Source organism: Lepidochelys kempii, chromosome 1 (assembly GCF_965140265.1).
Source record: "Lepidochelys kempii isolate rLepKem1 chromosome 1, rLepKem1.hap2, whole genome shotgun sequence".
Classification (NCBI taxonomy): Eukaryota; Metazoa; Chordata; order Testudines; family Cheloniidae; genus Lepidochelys; species Lepidochelys kempii.
Window position 1 is genome coordinate 300,935,819 of NC_133256.1, and position 24,887 is coordinate 300,960,705.

Sequence of the window (24,887 nt, forward strand, 5' to 3'; positions counted from 1 at the left end):
CTTTGGCCTGGATTCTCAAGTCCACCATGTTTCTCAAGGGGTTGTAACCGGAGGATTCTCCCAATGTATGAAGATTCTCCATTGGCATAACACTCTCCTGCAGTCTCCCGTGCCAGACACCACCCTCCAATACCAAGCGTAAGGGAAAGAGTGGTTAGGAGACATGGCAGAAAGGAGAGGGGAATGGATATGGTAGAGCAAGGCTGCTCTATGGTGTAAAGTGCCTGAGGGAACCTGCATTAGAGATTAAAATTAAAACTGCCCCCTTGTATCTTCAACTTGAGCCAGGGCTTGACGGCTGACAATCAGTGAGCTGTAACCAGTTCTTGACCCATCTCAATCTCCATTGCACCTGAGCAGAGTTGGGCCCACTGGAGTCTCTAACTTTATGCATTTGACAGCACTTAGACCCTGATTCAGAAAAGCTTTGGCATACAGTTTGATCACTGTGTGTTTTACAGTGATCAAACTGTATGCTAAAGCTTTTCTGAATCAGGGTCTAAGTGCTGTCAAATGCATAAAGTTACCATCCCTCTACCATCCCTCACTCTATCAGCTTAGTGTGGACACTTGTACTTTGTGGGTAGAGTGAATTTCAGCAAGCATAAATTTACACTTAATGTTCAGTAATTGTAACAGTTACAAATACACCATTGACTGTAACCTATGTAACAGTGATTATGTATTAAAACAATGTATCACTGTATTTCAATTTTAAAAGACACTTAATATCAAAGGCCATAACCCACTGCTATCTGTACAAGTTTTCTGAATGCAAAGATAGAGGGTAAACTATAACCCTTAATTGTGGACAGGAAAAATAATTATGGATGAGGTAAAATTACTGAACATTAAGTGTAAATTTATGCTTGCTGAAATTCACTCTACCCACAAAGTACAAGTGTCCACACTAAGCTGATAGAGTGAGGGATGGTAGAGTCCATTCTCAAGCCAGGACAACAGTGGGGAATTGCCACACACCTTCTATTGCAGCCTAAAGGTTGGAATAATGATGGCAGCCCTCCACACTGGTAGCGCACAGCGCTATGGTCGCATAAACATGCATCCATAGCCTCTCCCTGGGGCACCCAAGTGGCCTTCCATGCTGGCCTATACAGGGTTAGTGCACAGATCTGTATCACTGTGCACAGGGTGGGAGCAGGTACCCTCTACAGCTACTCATCAGACAGACCCCACTTCCCACATCCCAGTGCAGCCTGTACATGGGGTGAAAGGGTGCAGATGAACCTGCACTGGCCTTTCACATCTCAGGTGAATTTCACCCACTGGGTTGAGCTCCAAATCAATTACATCAAGAATGACAAAGGGGCAAAAAAGGCTGGATTACCCTTCCCTGCTCAAATACCAGGCAAACTTCATCCATAAATGAGGGCAGATACATGATCTGCAGAAAATACTGAAAACCAAATGGGGGAGGCTGTTTGGCTCTTTCCCTTCTTTGAACAGAAAATGTGACTGAAGAAAACCAGAATTTGTAACTTGGATGTTAAATGGAAGTGTTAGAGACCCATTTAGTCTGTGTAGAAAACGAAGTGGAGTCGCAGGCAAAGATGGTAGCCAATATTCTGGGACACTCAAGAAATAGCTCACAACTCCAGCAGAGCTGCCTAACTGTCAGACAGAGGCACGTGAGAACTCTGCCAGGCCTAAAAACCTCTACAGCCTGGGAATCTCCACACTGGTGTCTAAAACAATGGACAAAACCTTTGCGGCCCAACCACCAGCCTACAGTACTAGCCATGCAACAAGAGAGGGAGCCTGCATTGTGCACTTTTGAAGAGCAGATGAGTGGATGCTTCGGCATGGAGTCTCCCAGAATCTTAGGAAGAATTTCTGAGCCAACTAGAATTCCTCCTGCAACTGCCACCATCGCACAGCTCCTCCTCTCTTCCCAACACAAGTACAAGCTGATCCTATGAATTCTCAACGTTTAGCTGAAGCAAAAAGAAAGGCAGCATTCTCTCTATACCTTAAAAAAAATATCAAGCACTGAGAAAACTGCATGTCTCATTTGCAGTATTGCCAACACCAAGCGTTCAAAAATTGTGAGTCTGGTGCCAAAAAAAAAAAATCATGAGATTGGCTTACAAGTCATGATTATAATAATATAATATAATATAATATAATATAATATAATATAATATAATATAATATAATATAATATAAAAGCTATATTTCTCCTGTAATCACATGAACCTGGGTCTTTAAGAGATGTTGTAAGACTTGCATTAAAATCACAAGAGTTGGCAACATTATAATTGCTATGCTTATTTTCAGCTTCTTGGGATGAAAACATTTTGAAGTGATGCTATGTTGTAAGGGGCACCTGTCTGAAATTATACCAAACACTGTGGTCAACTTCAAGCTGATGCCTCATATACATCTTTAAAAATGTATTTAGAAACAGTTCTGCTGATTCATTTTGTTTTTTCTTTCCTTCCCACCGAAAAACAATAGCTTTATTTCTCAAGAATTCATCACAGCCTGCTGTTTTATTTCAAGTCAAAATCCCATTTTGTGACATCAGAGTCATGTCCGAGGCAACCACCAGCAATGTTACAAAGGATGTGGATTCAAAGTAAGAAATAAACAGCAGGATCCGATTAACTTCTAAGTAACAAAGATCCTGGTTTTCATGCAAGTGTCGTAAGTACTTAAAAACAGAGCATGAAAAATACCAAAAACCACAACCATATTCATTTCTAAATAGCAGGGTTTTAAAATATTTGCATGAGTTGCCAGTAGATATTTAAAGTGCAGCTGTAACCAGAAAAGTGAATTAAAATTACATCATGGAGTTCTATGATCATTTGCTTCCCATGACTTCCACATCAAATTTGCTCTGTTTACAAGTAAAAAAGATGTTTTTATTTCTAAGAGCTAGCACTGCAAATTCAGCCTAAGTTTGGACAGTTCAGTTGTGTGTTTTCTGGCTCACTCATCAGTACTAAAGATTCTGCAACTGGATCTTGGTTAGCAATTCTCTTTTTATTGTGAAAGGCAAAATAGAATCTAGTTAACTCTCACTTAGTTGTGTTGGCTCTGCAGTGCAACCAGGTGTTAGAAAGTGAGTAGCCATTCAAACACACCCAGGAACAAGCCATTGCATGATAAAAAATTATTTTTACATAGTCACTTTTCTGACCATGCCTGCATCTTAAGACTATGGTTTTCTGTAAACTGGGTGTCAAGGTTCCTCCCCCACTCTGAACTCTAGGGTACAGATGTGAGGACCTGCATGAAAAAACCTCCTAAGCTTATCTTTACCAGCTTAGGTCAAAACTTCCCCAAGGTACAAAATATTACCCCCGTTGTCCTTGGACTGGCCGCTACCACCACCAAACTAATACTGGTTACTGGGGAAGAGCTGTTTGGACGCGTCCTTCCCCCCAAAATACTTCCCAAAACCTTGCACCCCACTTCCTGGACAAGGTTTGGTAAAAAGCCTCACCAATTTGCCTAGGTGACTACAGACCCAGACCCTTGGATCTTAAGAACAATGAACAATCCTCCCAACACTTACACCCCCCCTTTCCTGGGAAATGTTGGAATAAAAGCCTCACCAATTTGCATAGGTGACCACAGACCCAAACCCTTGGATCTGAGAACAATGAAAAGGCATTCAGTTTTCTTACAAGAAGACTTTGAATAAAAATAGAAGTAAATAGAAATAAAGAAATCCCCCCTGTAAAATCAGGATGGTAGATATCTTACAGGGTAATTAGATTCAAAATCATAGAGAACCCCCCTAGGCAAAACCTTAAGTTACACAAAAGATACACAGACAGAAATAGTTATTCTATTCAGCACAATTCTTTTCTCAGCCATTTAAAGAAATCATAATCTAACACATACCTAGCTAGATTACTTACTAAAAGTTCTAAGACTCCATTCCTGTTCTGTCCCTGGCAAGCAGCATACAGACAGACACAGACCCTTTGTTTCTCTCCCTCCTCCCAGCTTTTGAAAGTATCTCGTCTCCTCATTGGTCATTTTGGTCAGGTGCCAGCGAGGTTACCTTTAGCTTCTTAACCCTTTACAGGTGAGAGGAGCTTTCCCCCTGGCCAGGAGGGATTTCAAAGGGGTTTACCCTTCCCTTTATATTTATGACACTGGGTATGTGTGCTGAGTTATGTTTTAAGTGCATGTTGTAAATACCATTTAGCATCCAGTGTGGAAGACGACAGGTATGTTTACACCAGATGCCAAATGGAGATTATATTGATCAAAGCATGTTAGCCAGCACAACTCTCAACTCCTTTTCCTAGTGCAGACCAAGCCCACATAATTACTACTGGTCCAGAATGAAATACAGAAATGAAGCTTATAGATAATGAGTTTCAATACAGGGAAACGCTGGGATCTGTGGTGAAGAAGAGGGCTTTTTAAGCTAGAGCATTACAGTTCTCAAATTTGCATGTATAAGAACATAATGGACATCTGAAATCACTCCTTCTCAATTGAAGGGGGGGAAAATGTCAGCTTATTAATGCCGAAATTAATGGTTACTAACAGGAGTTGGCCAGAGGAATAGGCAGACAGAGTTGGGCCTTCCGCCGATCTAGGGAATGAGAGAGGGGTAACCCTTAGAGAGAGGAAGGCATGTATATAGACTGTTTTATTGTTTTAAGATCTGCTTTCTTTAGATGGCTTTTGTTCTAATACTTTGCTTTAAGAAGGCTATTTGGTTATTGGATATCACTGTCATTGCCCCTGGAGGGGACAGAACTGCAGGCTGAAGGTAAGTCAGACCTGCTGAAGTCATCATAGGGGATGGCAGTCAGGACCTGATCTCAGAGGATCTTGTGATTCTACCCAGAAAGAAGAGCGATGGCATTAGGCTGAAACCTTACCAGGGGTACACTCAAGGAGACCAAGAGGGACCTGAGGTGCAGGAAGCTTGGGAATAGAGTCACAAGTGATCATGTTACGCACAGCCCAGCTTTTCTTAACCAACATTCATTATACAGTGAGCCATGTGTCTGAGCCCACCGAAAAACCCTTCTAGAAAATCCGAAAAAACAAACTAGCCTGCTTTACATTTCTAAGCTTCCAAATGTCACCTGTGCCCTTCACAAACCTCTATAGACATTTTCTTTTTTCTTCACTTTCTGTAAAGGATTAAGTTTATCTGATTTTGCAATTAGTGCAGCTATGAAAATGCAGTGAAAATATAATCCATTATTAATGAGTTTAACTCTCAGAAAAACACAAAAACAAACATTCCTCTCTTCTTTTTTTGTGCTAAGTATATTTGCTGAATTTGTGGAGTCTCAGTGCAATATGTGCTAAATGATATATGAAATGAAAACTCCTTGCACAGTGCACAGAGAAACTTATTGACAAAATTGAGCTGTCTGCTATCACAACAGTACTCCGTACAGCACAGACATAGCCAAATAGTATCCAGCTCCCCAGTTGCAGAAAAATCCCAAGATATGCTCTGTCTCAGGCAGGTGCCCACAGGGAATTAATGCAGACTTGTGGGGGCAGGTAAAGAAGAAAGGAAAGGGAGACTTTTAATCCTTTATATGGAAAAAGAAATATTTAAGCAACAAGAAATATTGACATGTGATGGGTAATTAAAAGTACCTACATTTCTTAATTATTGCACGCTGTATTCTACAAGCAATCGTATTCACACATTCACCCTGAGACATGTAAGGCACAAAACCAATACCGAACCATATGCAAACTTCTGCTGGTGAGAAATACATTCAGACTAAACTGTGTCTATATAATCAGAGTTCACCCCAGTTGAGTCATCTTTTTCCACTAGGATCAGATAATTAAAGATGATAAACAGAAAGCCTCTTTTTAGACAACTGAAAGTGTACAACTTCTTCCCTCGGGGGAATGGCATTAGTTCTTTTAAATGGTGGTGGATGCCAATCCTTCTCTTCAATACCTATCTTATTGCTGTTTATTAACAAACCAATACATTCTTCCACATTTTCACAACCTTCAATAAACACTGGATTTAACACAATGCTTATCACTTAGATGCTGGTTTACATGGTCAAAGCATGTACAAATATTATCTGCTGTTAAAAATATATTAGCTATAGACACATTTTCTGCTCCTTGCCAAAATTTAGATACACAATCCACGTAAATGGCTTTCCAAAACTGGATTTTAGACCTACAAAATAATCTCAGATGCAGTTAACTTCTTTCCTCTCTTTTGAGGTATTACTTTGTTCTCCTATTTACCATTTGAGAGAAGAGCCACAATATCAAAAGACTAGAAAGGGCAGTAACCACATTCCCCACACACATCAGAGAGGACCAAAATAAAATTCGTGGTTGGGCATTGAGCTTGGTGATCACATCATCAACTAACCATGAGGAAATATTCAAATTGCTGTGTTTCTCTACCGTAAATTTCTTATTTAAATGACATCAAAGGCACTGGACAGCTATATCCTGAAATTCTTTACCACCAAATCTTGACATTCTTCTTTGCCAGGCTGCCTTTGTAAGAGCCACCATGCCGCTAATCACCCTTTCTAATTGCCCTTTGGTAGCCTAAGCAATCTCTAGTTGGAGAACAAAACGTATATATAAAACAGAAATATTGGCCATTAAAGCATGAGTTGGTTGCAGCTAACTGAATCTCCCGCCTTTCAAAAAAAAATGGGAGGAAGTGATGTCAGGACATCTGGCTAATGTTCCCCTCAATCTGGGGAACCAACACAGCACTGGTAGCGAATTCTCCAGCAGCTATCACCACAAAAAAACCTTTTGGAGAAGAGAGTTCTGCTGGAGTTGCCTCAGCCCTCTACAGAATAAGCTCCAGCAGTCTTGCAATGACCTTCTGAGGACAGTCTATCCACAGCCCATCTCTTCTGCTGGCTTTCAGGAAGTGTTGTGTACTGTTATGCAGGTTTGAATTGTTCTGTTCGCCTGCATTCACAGATGGCAGCGTCTAGGACAGAGGTTGGCAACCTTTGGCATGCGGCTCATGAGGGTAATCTGCAGGCGGGCTGCGAGACAGTTTGTTTACGTTGACCGTCCGCAGGCAGGGCCCCCTGCAGCTCCGAGTGGCCAGTGGTTCACCATTTCCAGCTGCAGGAAGTGGTGGCCAGTACGTCCCTGTGGCCCGCGCCCACTGGCTGGGAACGGCCAACTCCGGCCATTGGGAGCTGCGGGGGACCGTGCCTGTGGATGGTCAGCAAATGGTCAGCAAAATGTCTCGCAGCCCACCAGCGGATTACCCTGATGGGCCGCGTACTGAAGGTTGCCAAGCCCTGGTCTCGGAGCACAGGCCTCAATTCTGTAAGATATTTAAACATATGTAACTTTAAAGATAGTCCCTTTGACTCACAAGCTTAAAGGGATACACATGCTTAGACTTCTTGCTCAGTTGAGGCCATGGGAGGCAGTATTCTCAGCCTATACTCACTCAGAAAAATGTGTAAATTTGATTTAATGGGATTCTTAGGGCTTTCATAGGGAGGTGAAGGATCTCAAAGTTTGGAAGTTTGAACCAGGTTTTGTGGGAACAACATACTCTTTTCCTCCTTTTCCAAAATCCATGCAACTCTTTATGCAGTACTCCACATGCTTCCCTCCCTAAACACAGATGCTGAAATGTTTTTTTATTTCTGAAATAAAAAATCAATGGTAACAGCCCAGCCCTTGAGTAATCCTACACCAAAAAATCAACACGCATGCAAAGAAGGAGACATTTTGATAAATGGACAGACTGCAGTTCATAGGTTGCAATGGATTTTCAAAAGTACTATTTGAAAGTAATTGTAAAATAGAATGAGGAAAATGTGAAAAGATTAATTATTTATATTAATGCCACTTAAAAAGGTGAAGTTGAGAGTACTACATAGGGATAATTAAATGATAATTCTGGTTTATTCTTTTACATGGTTGAGAAAGGAAGTGTATTGTAACCTTTAAGTATATAACCAAGGGCACAAAAGGGAAAATGCATAATACATCTTGCTCTCATTAGCCTAGGATAAATGACCTACCCCTATTTGTCTATACAGTTTATGAATGTGCACTCTTCTGAGGACAATATGATATTTATAAAACAAGGGAGTTCAAGATGATGGAAAGAGGGGGATTTATCTTTGCTCCTCATATGTACGGGTCCACAGGTATGAGCCATTTTTGGCAAGACTTTCATATCATATTGACACAGTCACAAAGTATACACATCTCCACCCTTCTGAATTGCTACCTTATAATTGTTGTGTTAATAGATGACCTTATTTGGACAATGCTAACACCATAAACCAAATGGTTTAGAAAAGGTATGATTAGATGGAAGCTTTGTGCTTTGTTAGCAAATGTAAGTTTTACTAAATAACAAGAGACAAATCACTTGCACGTTCTGCTGCAATGTATCAGATGAAGTATAACATACAAAGACACTAATACTGCAGAGATTTAAGGGTCAGCAAAGCAACTGGGATTTTAGGAAGGTGCTGGTGCACTGTTCTCTTACATACCAATCTATGTAAGAACTGAATACTTGTGATCGGAACAAACAGACTTAGGGTGTGTATACGCTCTATTCCCTTTTTCATTTCAGGTTTCTGAGATGATGGCAGCCTGTGTTTTAAATAAAAAAGCAGCAGAGATCTCTAGTTAGCAATGTGTTATGAATTTAAATTTGTGTTAGCAGTTTCCACACACTACAGGTAAAAGCCTCTGAGGAAAATGGGATAAAGCAGTTATCTGGAGAGTAGATATAATTGTGTCAATCTGCATAGGGTCTTACCATCTAATTTAGGATTTTCTATAGCACTTACCACTGTAGTATGTAAGCACTTATGGTCTGCAAGTTCAAGACTGAAGAGACCTAAAAATACTAAAACCAAGATTACCCTGCTCTCACACACAGCTCAGCTTTTAGTACGGTTTGCCTCAGAAAATGTTAACAACTATTTGGAAGACCCTGTTTAACACTATCTGCATCCACTTTGTACTCATTAAATCAATCACAGCTGCAATAAACTGGCACATGCTATTGTACATTAAACTATAGCCTTCAGGTAAGAATGTGAGGTATAACACTAGATGGATGTAGTGCTGTTGAGAAGAAAAATGTCTATACTTCATTCACTCTGATACACGTATACAATTAATATAGTGTTCTACTGGGCAAACTGTATTCTTCTTAAGTGCTGTACATAATTAATAATATTTAGCATTGATATAGCTATTTTCATCAGAGGATCTCAAAGCATTTAATAAAGAAGGTGTTTTAACCCTCATATTATAGATGGGGAAATTGGGGGCATAGAAAAGCTAAAAGGCCTTAACAGAGGACATGCAATGAGTCAGACAAACCATGAACAAACGCCAGATCTCCTGTCTTCCAGTCCAACGTCCTATCCACTGGAACAGTGCCTCTCAATGACTGACATACAAAATAACTTACTTACACAAATGTATGTCTCTTATTCTTGGCAGTAATGGAACGTTTTGATGACCAGACATAAAGTTAACCAAGTCAGAGTAGATAATTTAAATTATTCAGAGGGTCACCCAACTTATGACTGTAACCCTTGTTGCTTATAAAACCAATTTGAATTAAAACAGATAAGCTGCATTTTTCCAAGATCTGATTAAAAAAATCAATGTATTTTTGATTAAACAATCAGTCTTATCAGAGCTCCAATGTAATTGGTCCCTCTGGCTATGCTGAGGCCACACTGTTTCACAAACTACCACAGCTGGCAAGTGGCAAAAGGGGAGGAAAACACACTATGATCAGATGTCAGATTTATTCAGAGAGAAATAAAGGGGCAATAACCACAAAATTGTCATGGATTCTTAAGTGTGTGTAACCCGTTAAACACTTACTAGCTCTGTCATTTTGACCTAATTACAGTAGAGGTTAATTTAAATGATCTTTTGTTCTGGTATGAGGGCAAAAACTCCCCAGAACAAATCCAAATAACCACAGAGCACTTAGCACCATAATGGAGGAGTGTCCATATGCAGACTTAACAGTACACATTCAAAATACTGCATGTTTCCCATTGAACGCAATGTCACAAAGCTAAAGGACTATTCAACTTTCTGAATATTTGCCTATCAATACTACCATCCACCATTTTACATCAACCCAAAAAACAAACTGTTGCATTCTTTCAACCTCAGTGTGTTATGCTAACAAGGTTCCAAGGCTATGGCTAAACTGCCTCGCAGTCCAGACTATGGGTATGTGCACCAAAATGCCGCATTGAAATCCCCCCTTGTGGACACTATGGGCATGAACTAAAAGGTTCCTACTTCATATTAACATAGTCTTCTCTAAATAGGACTGCATTAGTTACCTGGTCTGAATAAGGCAGAACAGGGACTTGAACCTGAGACTATCACATCCCAGGTGAGTGCTCTATCCACTGGGATACAGGCTATTCTGGGGCATCTCTCTCGTTTTTCACAAAAAAAAAACTTTGAAAAGTCTTAGTTTCATCCCATCACAGAATGAGAATATGTTTGAAATCTCAAAAGATTTTGCAGGATGGGAAAACAATTTTCCAGTGAACTGTCATGATGAGGTCACTTCAAATTACTAAAAAAGAAAAGGAGTACTTGTGGCACCTTAGGGACTAACCAATTTATTTGAGCATAAGCTTTCGTGAGCTACAGCTCACTTCATCGGATGCATGAAACAGTATGCATCCGATGAAGTGAGCTGTAGCTCACGAAAGCTTATGCTCAAATAAATTGGTTAGTCCCTAAGGTGCCACAAGTACTCCTTTTCTTTTTGCGAATACAGACTAACACTGCTGTTACTCTGAAACCTTCAAATTACTAGAAACCAGGATTCTCCCGAACACTACTTCTAAGTTTTTACATTGACTCTTGCTCTGATCCTGGGCTACTCAATTTACCTATTCTTAGCTCAGGCCCTCACATCTGTAAAATGGGAAGAATTCCCAATATCTCACAGAGTATGTTGGAAAAATTAATATGCTAATATTTGTTAAGTTGTTTGAAGATGACAAGTACTACATAAATGCTAACTATTGTTATCAATGATTTGACAATATTGCCTTATAAAACATAACATACAAAAAGAATAATTGATTAAAAATACTGACTCAAGACTACAAAAACAAAGTAGTACAAGCCAGAAGTTATGGAGAATCAATATAGTTTTTAATTTCATTCTCCTGCTGGGTCCAGGGTGTGTGCGCACACGCACTGTTTATGAACAATGAACCGGGCTCGGTCCTGAGAAGCCACCCATCATCTGAGGACACATTTAGCTGTTAAGATGTGAATCCCATAAATGTATAGGTTGACAACCACAGTATTGAAATGAGACAACTCTCAATGACGAAATCATAAAAAAATTAACAAAATTTCAACCTTGATAAAATAAAAATAATTTCCACAGTATATACAGTATACAATATACATTCAGTATCACACCCTTCATCCAGGTACTCTCAAGTGCTTTGTAAACATTCTATATCTAAATCCAAAGAGAGACTATATATACACACTGTAGAAGTGCATCATGAGGTGATTTCCTATTTATTCATGTGGGGCTTGATTCTGTTCCTAAATGAAATCACTAACTAAAGCTCTTACACCATTATTCTATCTGTCCATTGTTTGGTTTGGCTTGCTTGCTAGGGTACACTTGTGTCAATGAGAATCTCCCAGTCCTGTCATGGAAACAACCCCTCATTCCCGTTCATAATGCAAAGGCTAGATTGTAAATCTGTTCTGCTTCTGACAACATTGTGAGGAAAATTAAACTTCACTATGGCCAGAGGACAAACTCTTTCTTGAACCTTAATACGAAACTCAGTTTATTAAACCATCATTTTTCCAATATTACTAAGTTTGTTTGTTTTTTATTTTCAAAGCACAGAAATGTTACAGAGATACCATGAATCACTTCAGTATCCCCAAAGGAAAGAAAGAAGATAACATCAAACCCTTCCAGCACTATTCTGAAACTTACAGGTCCTACCTACTGTGGATTAGAAAATCAGCAGTTGTGAATTTTGCAGAAATGACATGATCGTAACAAGATCAAATCATCAACATGTATCAAGGTCTAAGATTATATACCCTATCCATGTATGTCAAAATGCTTTAAAAATGTGCAAATAATTAACACTGTAGCTCGTAAAACACAATTCACTTTGTGGAAAAAATAAGGCAATACCAACCTGAGTTACTTTCTAGTGGGACAATGTATTTTTCCCCTTAGTAAAATGCAACAAAAAGTTCAGTTTCATTATGCCTAAAATTTTATTGATGAACAATGGGGAGGATTCATTGTCCTGCTCCCTTTGTGACACTCAAGTGACACAAAGAGAGTGGAAACAAACTGCATTGCTCCAACTGGGGATTTCCAGTGTGCACAAAGCTGACATAGCCAGTTCTTCTGTCACTACCTTCTAAAGCCCCAATACACTGGGCATGTCAAGGGAGGAAAGGGAATGTAGAGCTGCAGCATGCTATGCTCCATCTATTCTCAGCTGAAAGATGGCCCCTTGAGGGCTGCTGCCAGTTGGCCTAGTTAAGAGCAGCCTGGAAGATTGCAGACTAGAGGCTGCTCTAAGCAACTCCAGGCTGCAGCAGGGCAGAGAAGTGAGGAGTAGTAATCAACTCCCTAAATTCCCACCCATCCTTGTTGTGCTCAGCAAATCACTGCCACAGACCAGAATCTAGCCCAATGAATGTCCTTTAATCAAATTTACTCATAAAGTATGGGTAAATGAAACTTCTGTTATAACATTTTCTACATTTTGTGTGGAGAAAATATTTTATAAAAAAATCAAGTGTTCCATAGAAAAAGAGCAAACTCCTTCTGTTAAACATTAAAGGTATTAATTTTCTCTGACTACTTTTTTAAACTGGTATTTCAATTACATACAGTCTGTCAAATCTTGAGGTTATGAGAAAAAACACAAACTTTAAAAAATACAGACCTATTGCAAACCACATGAAAGGGAGCTGGGTGCTGCATGAATGACAAAAGAGTCGGGGAATGAAACTGAACATAAGAACAGCCACACTGAGTCAGACCAAAGGTCCATTTAGCCCAGTATCCTGTCTTCCTACAATGGCCAATGCCAGGCGCTTCAGAGGGAATGAGCAGAACAGGTAATCATCAAGTGATCCATCCCCTGTCGCCCATTCCCAGCTTCTGGCAAACAGAGGCTAGGAATACCATCTATGCCCATCCTGGCCAATAGCCATTGATGGACCTCTGCTCCATGAATTTACCTTGTTCTTTTTTGAACCCTGTTATAGTCTATATACTGCCATTAGTACACCCATTTCTTTTCTATTTTCCCTCCACATGCACTTCATACTTAAGAGATTAGCGCAGATCATGTCTCTGATAACAGATCAGTGTACTTTGTTAATGTATTATTTATTACTACCAAGTTTACTGAACTCACAACTTTGGAGTAATAAGTCCCAATCTGCAAAAGACTTACACTTCAACAAGTAATCCCCTGTAATCATTCATTCAGACTATTCATATGAGTAAAGGGCTTACTTTACATTTGAGTAAAATGATACTTAAAATCTGCTGATGTTTAAAAAAGAAAGTAATTAAAATGTTTTCTCAACTTTACTATCATTACATATTCACATTTGTATGAATAAACAACTACCAACCAATGCCTCGCTATAATTATTTACTTACAATTTGTATAAAATTGTATTTTTTTCAAAATCCAATTAAATATTTACTCATTACTCTGAAATTGATTAACGAGCATCAGCTAGTTAACACAAGGTGCACAGGCTGCTACTAACAAGAAAAATATGCCAGCATATAGCTTTGTTTTTCACAGAGAAGGCATCCGTGCTCTGCATCTGTAGTTTTCATTCCATTGTACAGATCACGTGGTTCTAATGCTTTCTGGAGGGTAGTAGTGGCTAAGACACTATCCTTACCCACCTAATATAAAAATGATGGGGATTCTTCCTTCATACAGTCCCACTGAATTATTTATTTACAGCAGAAAGCATCTTCTCTTCCTACCAAATCCACACACACACACACACACACACACACACACCCCCTATTATGAACAAATGGAGAGTCCATTTATCAGGAAGTAGCTGTTATAATACAGTTTAATTCCACTAATGTCTTTAATGTCTTTCAACTCGATAAGCAGCAAAGCCCTGCAAGTACTGCCATTTGCACAGCTATGAACATAATTTCTCAAACAGCTCAAATAGTTTGGTGTTTTGTCTTAAGGAATATTTACAGAAGTGTTTTCAGCTGTGACAAAAAGCACATCTCTACAGCTGTTACCCACTCCAGTTTCACAGGGCTTTTGCTATTTCCACACAGCTGTCACTTAATTATTTTAAGTTGTACTGGTCATCAAAATAGCAAATCCTGAGTTTTGATACAATTTAAAAAACAAAAATAACTCCACAGCCCTAGCAAAACAGCAACAAATGTATAACGGATGTGTTGCAAACCGATCTGTATGACAGACATTTATGTACACACGGAGCGCCATAGTCTTCAGTTGTCCAGTGGATCTCTTACCGTTTTTAGGTACAAATTCCTTTAGCTATTATAGGTAAGGTTTCTGGAAAGTTTATGTTGTACTGCTTTCACTGTCAAATCGCGAGAGTCTTTATTGGCTCACTTAAGCCCTCAAATATGTCCTGACCATTTTAAGTTTGTCAAGTTTCATTCTACAGAAGCTACATTAACAGGCAGAAATGCAAAAACATGCAGTGCACCACAGGTGTGAAAACAAGCCTGCTGCAGTCTATTCTTCACAAGAAAACTGATGATCAAGGTGAGGTCTGTATCATTTCAGCAAGACTTTGCAACCCTTCTTCATAAGAATGATTATTTGTTTTGTCTACTGGTATTTCATTTTCAGAGCTCTGTACTTTACTCTCAGTATATTTTCTGAAAGATTACTGCATGTGATGTAATGGAAAAATCCACATTTTTGTTGGAACTCAGAAAATAGCTATACACACAAGTGAGGCTAATGCTGTACCCAGCAAATTGTTGAAGAAATCCACTTTGAATTAGAGTTCTGGATCGTGCACGTTCTCATCCTGCCATTCCTAATCAAAGATCTTTTCTTACTTATTTCAAGGAATTAAAATGATAAATCTAGTTCCTTAACTACCTTAGCGGTATCAGCAGGTGGTTGATCAGAATTGATTCCACTGTTTTTTCTCTAACTCATCACGACTTGCACAAAGAAGCCTGAATTAGACAGACACCTTAGTTGAAGCATTCTGAAATATCTTGCAGACATGGTTCGGGTCAACAAGCACATCATACCATTCTTCTATGCACATAATGAATGTGTAGGACCTGTGTTCCCTATAAGCTGCATGGTTGCGCAGCTGCCCAGGAGTGAATCAACCGCCACACACTTCATTAGCAGAACTGCGCACATCCGTGTGTTCAGGTGCCCCTCCCTCTGCTGCCTTGCATCCATGTTGCTTCTGCCCTCTGCCTTGGAGCCCCTGGCCAGCTGCTCCTGGTCCCCGCCTGCTTGCTGTACAGAGGGTGGGGGGTGCTGATGTCAGGGTGTCCCCCCCACCGATGTATCCCATCTCTGCAGAGCCAGGAGGTGGGGGGGGGGAGACAAGGCTCAGGAGCAGGAGAGCTGCTGCAGTCTGAACGAGCCTGGTGAGTGAGTGCCTTAAAGAGACAATGCACCATCTCTCATAGACTTCTCCAGCAACTAGTGCACACACACTGTCTCACACACATACAGTCTCTGTGTGTGTGTCTCTCTCTCTCTCTCACACACACACACACACACACACACACAGTCTTTCACACTCACCTCCCAACACATACTTGTATTATTGTTGTTGTTGCTTCTTGGTACTTCCTGCAATTCACATATATTCTCTGTAATTTTATTCTTTCAAAGTGTGTTATTTTAGTGTTTTGACTGGTCTATGCATTTCATAATTTTTATTTCTCTCTTATACTTAAATCTAATTCTTTGAGTAGTGAGTTCTAAAATAACTAACCTGTCCTGGCTGGAGTAATTATCCCTATTGGTAACTTTTTAAAAATATACATTTCATCTAGGTTTTTTGTTTCTACTGGTGGCACACATCTGCACATTACCTCGATATCGGTGCACATAACAAAATTCATTCCGCACATGGAAGGAAAAAAATTAGAGGGAACATTGCGTAGGACTGATACTTCATTTACCAGTTTGGCAACATCTACAAGGAGTTCATGCTCTACTGGTTTCAATATTTTCAGCATTCGTTAGTAGTGCATCTCAAAAAACGCTTCAATACATAGGAAACTGCTTTCACAGAGTTTATCCTGCTTTCCCACCACGCTATTTTGGAATCATGGCAACATGCTTTAAGATTTGCCAGTGAGGTGATGAGAAAGCACAGAGATTGTAAAGCTACTCTAAATAGCAACTCCACAATTTCTGAGGAATGGACTGTCAATAACAACCTGGTTCAGATCATGGCAGGCACGTGGGTTACTGATAACTCTAGAAGTTGTGCATGCTCACATAAAAGCATTTCAGTTTCTTGCATTTCATACTACTATTGCCACACCCTTGCCTTCAGCCATCCTAAATGTCCACATTATGTTCCTTCAAGTTCTGAAGCTCTCTCTCAATTAACCCTTCACATGTTCTGCCATTCACTGGAATGAATTCCAGAAAATATTCCTTGATGCCTCCTACTCACAGGTGGCCACAATTCTCAATATGACAGTGAACTGTTTTAGGTGACTAATGTCAGATGTGCCGTCTAGGATTACATAATAGTACCTAGCAGTTTTGATCCTAGTAACGGATGTTTGCGCGATCTCACTAGCAACAAGAATCAATTTATTCTGGGTGGTTTTCCTCCAAAATAGCAGGCAGACATCTCCTTGCCCTTTTTCTACCAAAAATGGTCAGATGTCATTTTGTCAAATTCTGTCATGATTTCCACTTGATCCAAAACATTCCCTCGGCCATGAATGAAAAGATTCTCACAGATAAAAGCCATTTGTTTTCACGCTACTAACAACTATTATCCTATTAATGATCCCATACCAGTGACTTATTTAATTCTTCATGAGGTTTTGTGCCATCTTACCTAAGATATGTTTACCCTGCAGTCTGGTCTCAAAATTCCTTCATTGCAGAAAGACATTGCCCACTTCCATCCTACACTCCGTCTGTACCCAGGAGAGCAGGAAGCCTTTCATGATTCACATTCCCAAAGTCCTTGACACGCTTCCTATCAGACCAGACCCTTGAGACTCTTCCACACTGGGCTCCCCTCCCTATGCTCACGTATATTGAGTGTGGACAAAATGCAGCATGATCCTATCCCCTGATTATCTTCTCTCCTGTCCAGATGAGTGCAGAGGATGGGGGTGAGCACTGTACAACACTTCCATGGCTCTACCCCCATCCCTTGCTCCTCCCCATCTTGCCCGCAACACAACAGTGTTGTCCCACCCCATCCCCTTCTCTTGTGTCCTTCTGAGAAACATACAGCACAAGCTTGCTGTCTTCTGGGGCTCACCACTACCAGCATTGGTGATACTGATGATCCAGATTCAAAAGGTGACTAAAAAAGAAAACACAGGGAATTAAAAAATATGAGCCCCACAGAACCACAGAAGCCAGTTTTGCAAGTGGAAGGGGGAAGAAGATATTGTCACAGTGATGACAAAGGAGGATGACAGTAGAAGCTGTATTTTGTGTAAACTGGAAAGGGATGGCATGGTTATTAAGGAGTCCACAGAAGGTTACAGTAATCAAAACAGGAGATAAGGGCCTGGACAGAATTTTGGCAGTCTGAACATAAAGCAAATGGATCTTAGAAACATTATGGAGGAAGTGGCAGCAAAATATGGATGCAATCTGACTGCTGGAAGAGAAGGAGCAGCTAAAAATGACCCCCACGTTACAAAGTAAATACTGTATGTGCAAACGTGCACGTGGAGGCACACACCTCCAACCTCTCACACAAAAGCAAAATAATATTTGAAAAAAGTGAAGAACTTGGTGGAGAAAAGAAATTAATTTGAAACTAGGATAGTATTTCAAAGTTACTAATGCTCCTCTAATAATCAAGGCCATCCTATACCTGTTTCTGAAAGTATAACTAAGGGCTTGTCTGCAGAGTGGGGTGCTGCACACTACAGGGCTGTGATTTCTAAACTGCACTAACATGTTGTGCATTAATTAGTCTGAGAATCAACTAGGGCAGTGGTTCTCAACCTGGGGTCCGGGGCCCCCTGAGGGGGCCACGAGCAGGTTTCAGGGGGTCCACCAAGTAGGGCCAGCATTAGACTTGCTGGGACCCAGAGGAGAAAGCCAAAGCCCCACCACATGGGGCTGAAGCCCAGTGCCCTTAGCCCTGCCACTGAAGCTAAAGCTGGGACTGAAGCTAAAGCCTTAGCAATGTAGCTTTGCAGGAGCCCCTGTGGCATGGAGCCCTAAGCAATTGCCCTGCTTGTTACCCCCTAATGCCGGCCCTGGCTTTTATATGCAAAAATCCAGTTATTGTGACATAGGTGGGCCATTGAGTTTTTATAGCATGGTGGGGGGGCCTCAGAAAGAAAAAGGTTAAGAACCCCTGAACTAGGGAACCTTTAGTTGACATCAGCAGGGTCTATATGGACCATTTAATGTGTAACACATCAGTGCTCTTTAGAAATCAGACCCCCATACTCAGCATTGCTACACTGTGTAGGCAAGTCCTAAATGTATCACAACTACCTCCATCATGTAAGATTAATGGAACACACTAATCTAAGTCCTTCTGAAAATTGACGTTATTACCTAATTGGTCGATTCTCTTTACTATCAAACAGTGAGAAGATGACTTCCAGTTCCTCTCCCAGATTGGAACACATCAGACTCTTCATCTGCACAAAAAGATGGTGGCTGCTTGCTGGCACAGGAGTGTCTTTCTTTCGATGACGATGCTCCATCTACATATTGGCATCAACAACAACCACATGTATCAGCAGGTTTAAATATTTATAAAAAAGCCTAATACATTAAACATAGTACTAGTTAAACATTCTAAATGTGGGGGTAATTACTTAATCCCAAACCCCTCATTTTAGATGTAGCACCTGTTCTGCAATGAGCCAACTGATTTTTGTCTATTTTGACTTAATCAGGGTTACACACTGGCTCAGTTGGGACTGTTAGAATCCATTAACCTCTAAACTTCCAGCTCCTTCTTCTAACCACCAGAACCTAAAACCACCGTAAGCAGGTATGTACCCAAGCTTTATTCAACATCTGGTTTAAAGAATTGCTCCTTAAAATATACTATACAGTTGCTTTGTAGTTATTATTCTAAAACCAAAAGGTTCACTTTGACATAGTATAATCTGTGCCAGACTGCTCTGTAGGTGAGTTGCTTTTTCCCTTAATAACCTCATTTATCAGTTTATAGTTTGACCATTTTAACAGAACCCAGGATTGGAAAAAAAAAAATCAAGTAGCACTATTTCGGTCTCTTACATTGTGATGAAAAAATTTAATTTTAAAAGCTGACACTTCCAAAGTACTTAATCCTCAATGTAAGCTAACATCTTTTGCTTTTCTCCTTTTTTTATTTTTAAAATTTATGTCTCTTAGCTAATCACTAATTTTAGTAAGATTGCCCATGTTAGCAATAGCTAATTTTATTTCTTTTATTCCTCTTATCTAATTTAGCTAATCTTATGAAGTACTCAGCGTTTTTCCACTTAATTGTATTTTTCATTTTTCTTCACTTGATTACAGTTTCCTTTCCACATAATTAGAAAAATATTTCATATTAAGTGTCCAAATATGATTCTCTAATACTACATACAGTTTTGAACTTTGAGAAAGATCAACCCAGTGTTTTCAAAACGTAACCCAAATACTGAACTGACACCACAATGAAACAGGTGACCTGTAATGTCAAGTCAAATGACAATCAGAATATATAGTAAAAAACAAGAATATTAGCAAATGTAAATATGCTAGCTCACATTTATATGGGCCCAATCTTATCATTTGTGCTTTATTCTATGGCCCATGTTAATTATTGAAATACATTTGCGTTAACAAGAGTAAAACTTAGTTTAAAAAAAGTTTTTAAACTTAAGCAGATAAGACTCTGATCTGTATTACTGCAGCAATTTAACATTACCATAGGTCATATCCAAATCCTACTGAAGTCAATTGGAGTCTTTCCGTTCACTTCAGTGGAGTTTGTATAGATCAGGCCCCTTGAGAAATAATTATGATAATTTCCCATAAAATAAAATGGATCATTCTGTGTCCTGACAGGTTTCAGAGTAGCAGCCATGTTAGTCGGTATCCACAAAAAGAAAACAGTACTTGTGGCACCTTAGAGACTAAAGAATTTATTTGAGCATAAGCTTTCGTGAGCTCACGAAAGCTTATGCTCAAATAAATTTGTTAGTCTCTAAGGTGCCACAAGTACTCTTGTTCTTTCTGTGTCCTGAGAAGCCGAAAGGAGAGTTGTCTCTTATAGCTTTATTGACATCCATGTTATTATATTAGCTGAAGAGACCCCATAACCCAATATGATTAAGAGTGACAATACTCATACAATGGATATATTATTTCAATTCCATTAATCTTGGCATAGCCTAATGCAACTAAGGGCCCAGTTACAGTATTAAAGAAAGCATCTCAGATGATTTTACTCATGAGTAAGCTTTTATGGAACCATTCCAGAATTGTAATGGTTTCAGTGATGATATAGGACATCCACATAACATGGGGAGCACACGCGCACACACACAGAGTCATTGGAAAGTTTAACTCAAATGAAAGCATCTCTCATAACTACAGACATATCAAAATAGCCCCAAAGAAATTTCTGATATCAAGACAAATTCCATTATGTTATCAATAGAAAGATACTGATGCAGACATTAGAATTATTTTTTATTTTGAACGCATTAACTAAGAGTGAAAATTGCCATTGAAATGTCAGCTGAATTAGACAATGAACTCAGAGATAATTAGATACAGTGACCTAGGGACCTCTTAATGCCAACTGTCATTGGACATAGGGGGTGCATCAGGTTTTATCGGGATACTCTGGGAGCGATATCTACGTAACAGGTTTCAGAGTAACAGCCGTGTTAGTCTGTATTCGCAAAAAGAAAAGGAGTACTTGTGGCACCTTAGAGACTAACCAATTTATTTGAGCATGAGCTTTCGTGAGCTACAGCTCACTTCAAGTACTTGTGGCACCTTAGAGACTAACCAATTTATTTGAGCATGAGCTTTCGTGAGCTACAGCTCACTTCAGAAGTGAGCTGTAGCTCACGAAAGCTCATGCTCAAATAAATTGGTTAGTCTCTAAGGTGCCACAAGTACTCCTTTTCTATCTATGTAATAGTTCACCAAAGGGTGGAATGTGAAATCTCTTCTGAGGGCCAGTAGCCCACTGGTCATCATGATCTCTGTGAAATGTATATACGGATAATATTTAAGGAGTTATGTATCTATACTAAAAATTATGTTCTTAAGGTCCTGGAATTAAGGCAGTCACCAGGAAGAGACACACCTTGGAAATGTTCCTTTCAGTCAGTAGGTATTGGACACCTATCTCCCTGTCTGGATTTTTGTATTATATGCCTCACAATACGTACTGCATATGAGGCATGAGAGATTGGGAAATCTAAGAGAGGAAATTTACAGGAATAAACAAACAGTGAGGGATGGGGTGTCTGGTTTATGAATAAAAACAAAGGAATGTGTTTTTTCTTGGAGTGCCAGGGGACACACAGAGTCCTTGGCAGAGACAAACTGACAGAGTGTTTCTCATGAAAACAGGGTCACAGCCAGCCAGAAATGAGGGGTTCAGGGTGCAGGAGGGCACTCTGGGCTGGAACAAGGGGTTGGGATGTGTGTGGGGGGGTGAGGGCTCTGGCTGGGGGTGCAGGCTCTCTGTGGGTCTGGGGATGAGGGATTTGGGGTGCAAGAGAGGGCTCTGGGTTGGGACTGAAGGGTTTGGAGTACAGGAGGGGGCTCCAAGTTGGGGCAGGGTGTTGGGGTGTGGGGGGTGAGAGCTCCAGCTGTGGGTGAAGGCTCTGGGGTAGGGCTGAGGCATTTGGGGTGTAGGAGCGTGATCCAGGTTGGGACCAAGAGGTTCGGAGGATAGGAGGGGGATCAGGGCTGGGTGGGACGGTGGGGGTTGTGCAGGCTCTGTGCAGTGCTCACCTCAAGCAGCTCCCAGAGCTTACCTCAAGCAGCGCCATATCCCCGCTCCAGCTCCTGCAGCTCCCATTGGCCACGGTTCCCGCCAATGGACTGGGAGTCAACACTCGGGGAGGGGGAACGTAGGCAGCACACAGAGCCACCTGGCCACGCCTCCATCAGCAATAGCAAAGACGGGGAGCTGCTTGTGGGGAACCGCCCATGAGTGCCCTTCACGGACCTCAAAATTTTTACAGTGGACACTTGTGTCCGTGTACGGACACATTGCTGATCCCTGCACAAGAGTATCTTGTTAATTAAGTCTAGAATGCAGGTTATGATTTTATTTATTATGTAACCATTTGTTTCCAATATTTCTATTTGCTAATACTTGAATCTCTAGTTTTGTTAAATAAACTTACACTTTATTTCACTATACACATATCTAAGTGCTTTGATATGTTTATAACTGGGCAGTGATCTGAAGTGGAACTGGTAAGCTGGCACATACTGCTTCTTTGGAAGCAGTGAATCTGTAAATACTGCAAGTGTCCAGTAGACCAGGGGCTGGATGCTCCAGGTACAAACTCGAAGGGCTCAAGTGCCGGAGTGTGCCAATTGCTAACCTGTGGAGTGACAGCAGGGCCTGCATAGGCCTAGAGGGAGTCCTTGTGTGGCCCATGTCCAGTGGATTTGGGAAGCTGACCCCAGCAGGCACAAACAAGGCTTCCTCATGCTAAGGGTACGTGGTAGCAAGGGCTCTCACAACCCTGGGTGCCCCCGGAAAGCACAGTTGCTATCTACTTACCAGCCTATAGAGTTCTGTAATACTGATCTCGTCAGGATCCACCATAGCATATTCTTTTCTTGGAACCAAGTCTAGCCCCAACTGCCTGAAAAGGAGAATATGGAAATAATGGGCACACATTCCAGAGCACATGAAAAAATTATATTTAGGACTCTCTAGCTTTCCTTATTTGCTTGTGCATATTTTGAACTCATTGTTTCTCCCTATATTAGAATTTTGATGGAAACAGCATGTCTAATACTGTGCATGTTAATTGGTGTCATGCCTGGATTCCAGCTGGCCACTAATATATTTTAAAGGTCATTGTGTGAAGGTGCGTAATTAATTATAAGTCCATTGATAATTTCTCCCTCCTTTTTGCTGTGTAACATTTACACTGGGATGTGTTCCATCACAGCTTTTAGTATTACATAATATTGTTAATTTATATTCCAGCCTGACTCTTGTGCAGATAGCACACTTTGAGGTGATTTGTAATGTCAAGTCAGATGGAAACCCAAAGAGACAGTTAAAAAAAAAAATTCAGCAGATGTGAAAGCATTAGCTCCTTTTTATATAGACCCAACTTTATCAACTGCACTTGAATTTCTGGCCTTTATTAAATAATGAAGCAAACTTGAGTTAACAGAAGTAAAATGTAGCGGAAGCTTATTTTTGTCACTGATGTAAGAAGTTAAGACATTGAATACACACATGGTGCAGATGTGCTTAATTAAGGTGATGACATTTTAAACAGTCAGGAGAGCTGCACTTTAAAATATTAGACAACTCTTGAAAAAGAAAATCTCTTATGTAAGCAGGAACAGGTGACATTCAAAGTAAGTCAGGTCTGTGTCCCTCCGATTAGCATAAAATTCTTAGGACACAGTTCTTTAACAATTTTTTTGTTATAGGGCTCCTCAAAGATTCTGATAGTTGAAGATGCACCTACAAATTCAGTAACTTACAGCACAGTTGTTGGAGATTTCTGTGTTTAATCAGGACATGGAATCATTGTGGATAGTTCTCTGAAAACATCCGCTCAATATGCTGTGGCAGTCAAAAAAGCTAACAGTGTTGGGAATCATTAAGAAAGGGATAGATAATAAGACAGAAAATATCATATTGCCTCTATATAAATCCATGGTACGCCCACATCTTGAATAATGTATGCAGATGTGGTCACCCCATCTCAAAAAAGATATATTGGAATTGGAAAAGGTACAGAAGAAGGCAAAAAATGATTGGGGTAAAGAACGGCTGCCATATGTGGAGAGATGAATAAGACTGAGACTTTTTGTCTTGAAAAGAGACGACTAAGGGGGGATATGATAGAGGTCTATAAAATCATGACTGGTGAGGAGAAATGAAATAAGGAAGTGTTATTTACTCCTTGTCATAACAACAAGAATGGGTCACCAAATGAAATAAATAGGCAGCAGGTTTAAAATAAAACAAAAGGAAGTATTTTTTCACACAACACACAGTCAACCCGGGCAACTCCTTGCCAGAGGATATTGTGAAGGCCAACACTATAACACGGTTCAAAAAAGAACTAGATAGATTCATGGAGGATAGGTCCATCAGTGGCTATTAGCCAGGATGGGCAGAGATGGTGTGTGTGTGGGATGGTGTTAGTGCCTATTTGCTCCTCAATCCCCTGCTTGGCTCAAGCCCATGTGGGCTTTAAGGCACTAGGAGGGGCTAAGCTCCAGCATGTCTGGGCACAAGCTCTCTCTCCTCCGTCTCCCAGTCTTCCTTCTCACTGAGATGGGAAAAGGCAATGTAACCTTGCCAGATAGCTGACATGCAGTCTTATTAGCAGTGTCTAATGGTGGGTCCGTGGTGAAATTTGGGGCTTGATGCAAGCATTTTAAAAAACTAATTTAAAAAAATGAATTTGTCACACTTGGCTC

The 24,887-nt window shown here is 40.3% G+C and overlaps 1 protein-coding gene across 6 annotated transcripts in view; it reads right to left on the reverse strand.

Moving 5' to 3' along the window:
• Positions 1–24,887, reverse strand: part of DOCK4 (dedicator of cytokinesis 4) — a 434,135-nt gene that overhangs the window by 222,665 nt on the left and 186,583 nt on the right. For 5 of the 6 annotated variants that reach the window (XR_012156797.1, XM_073328104.1, XM_073328103.1 and 2 more), the window contains exons 7-8: positions 22,993–23,077; positions 18,804–18,955 (exon numbers count right to left, since the gene is read on the reverse strand). Coding sequence is in view for 4 of the 6 variants with exons in the window: in XM_073328104.1 (XP_073184205.1) it covers positions 18,804–18,955; positions 22,993–23,077 (237 nt within the window). In the remaining 2 variants the exon portion in view is untranslated. Of the gene's footprint in view, positions 1–3,893; positions 3,915–18,803; positions 18,956–22,992; positions 23,078–24,887 lie in introns of those variants that run through there. The other variant, XM_073328107.1, reaches the window with a different exon arrangement.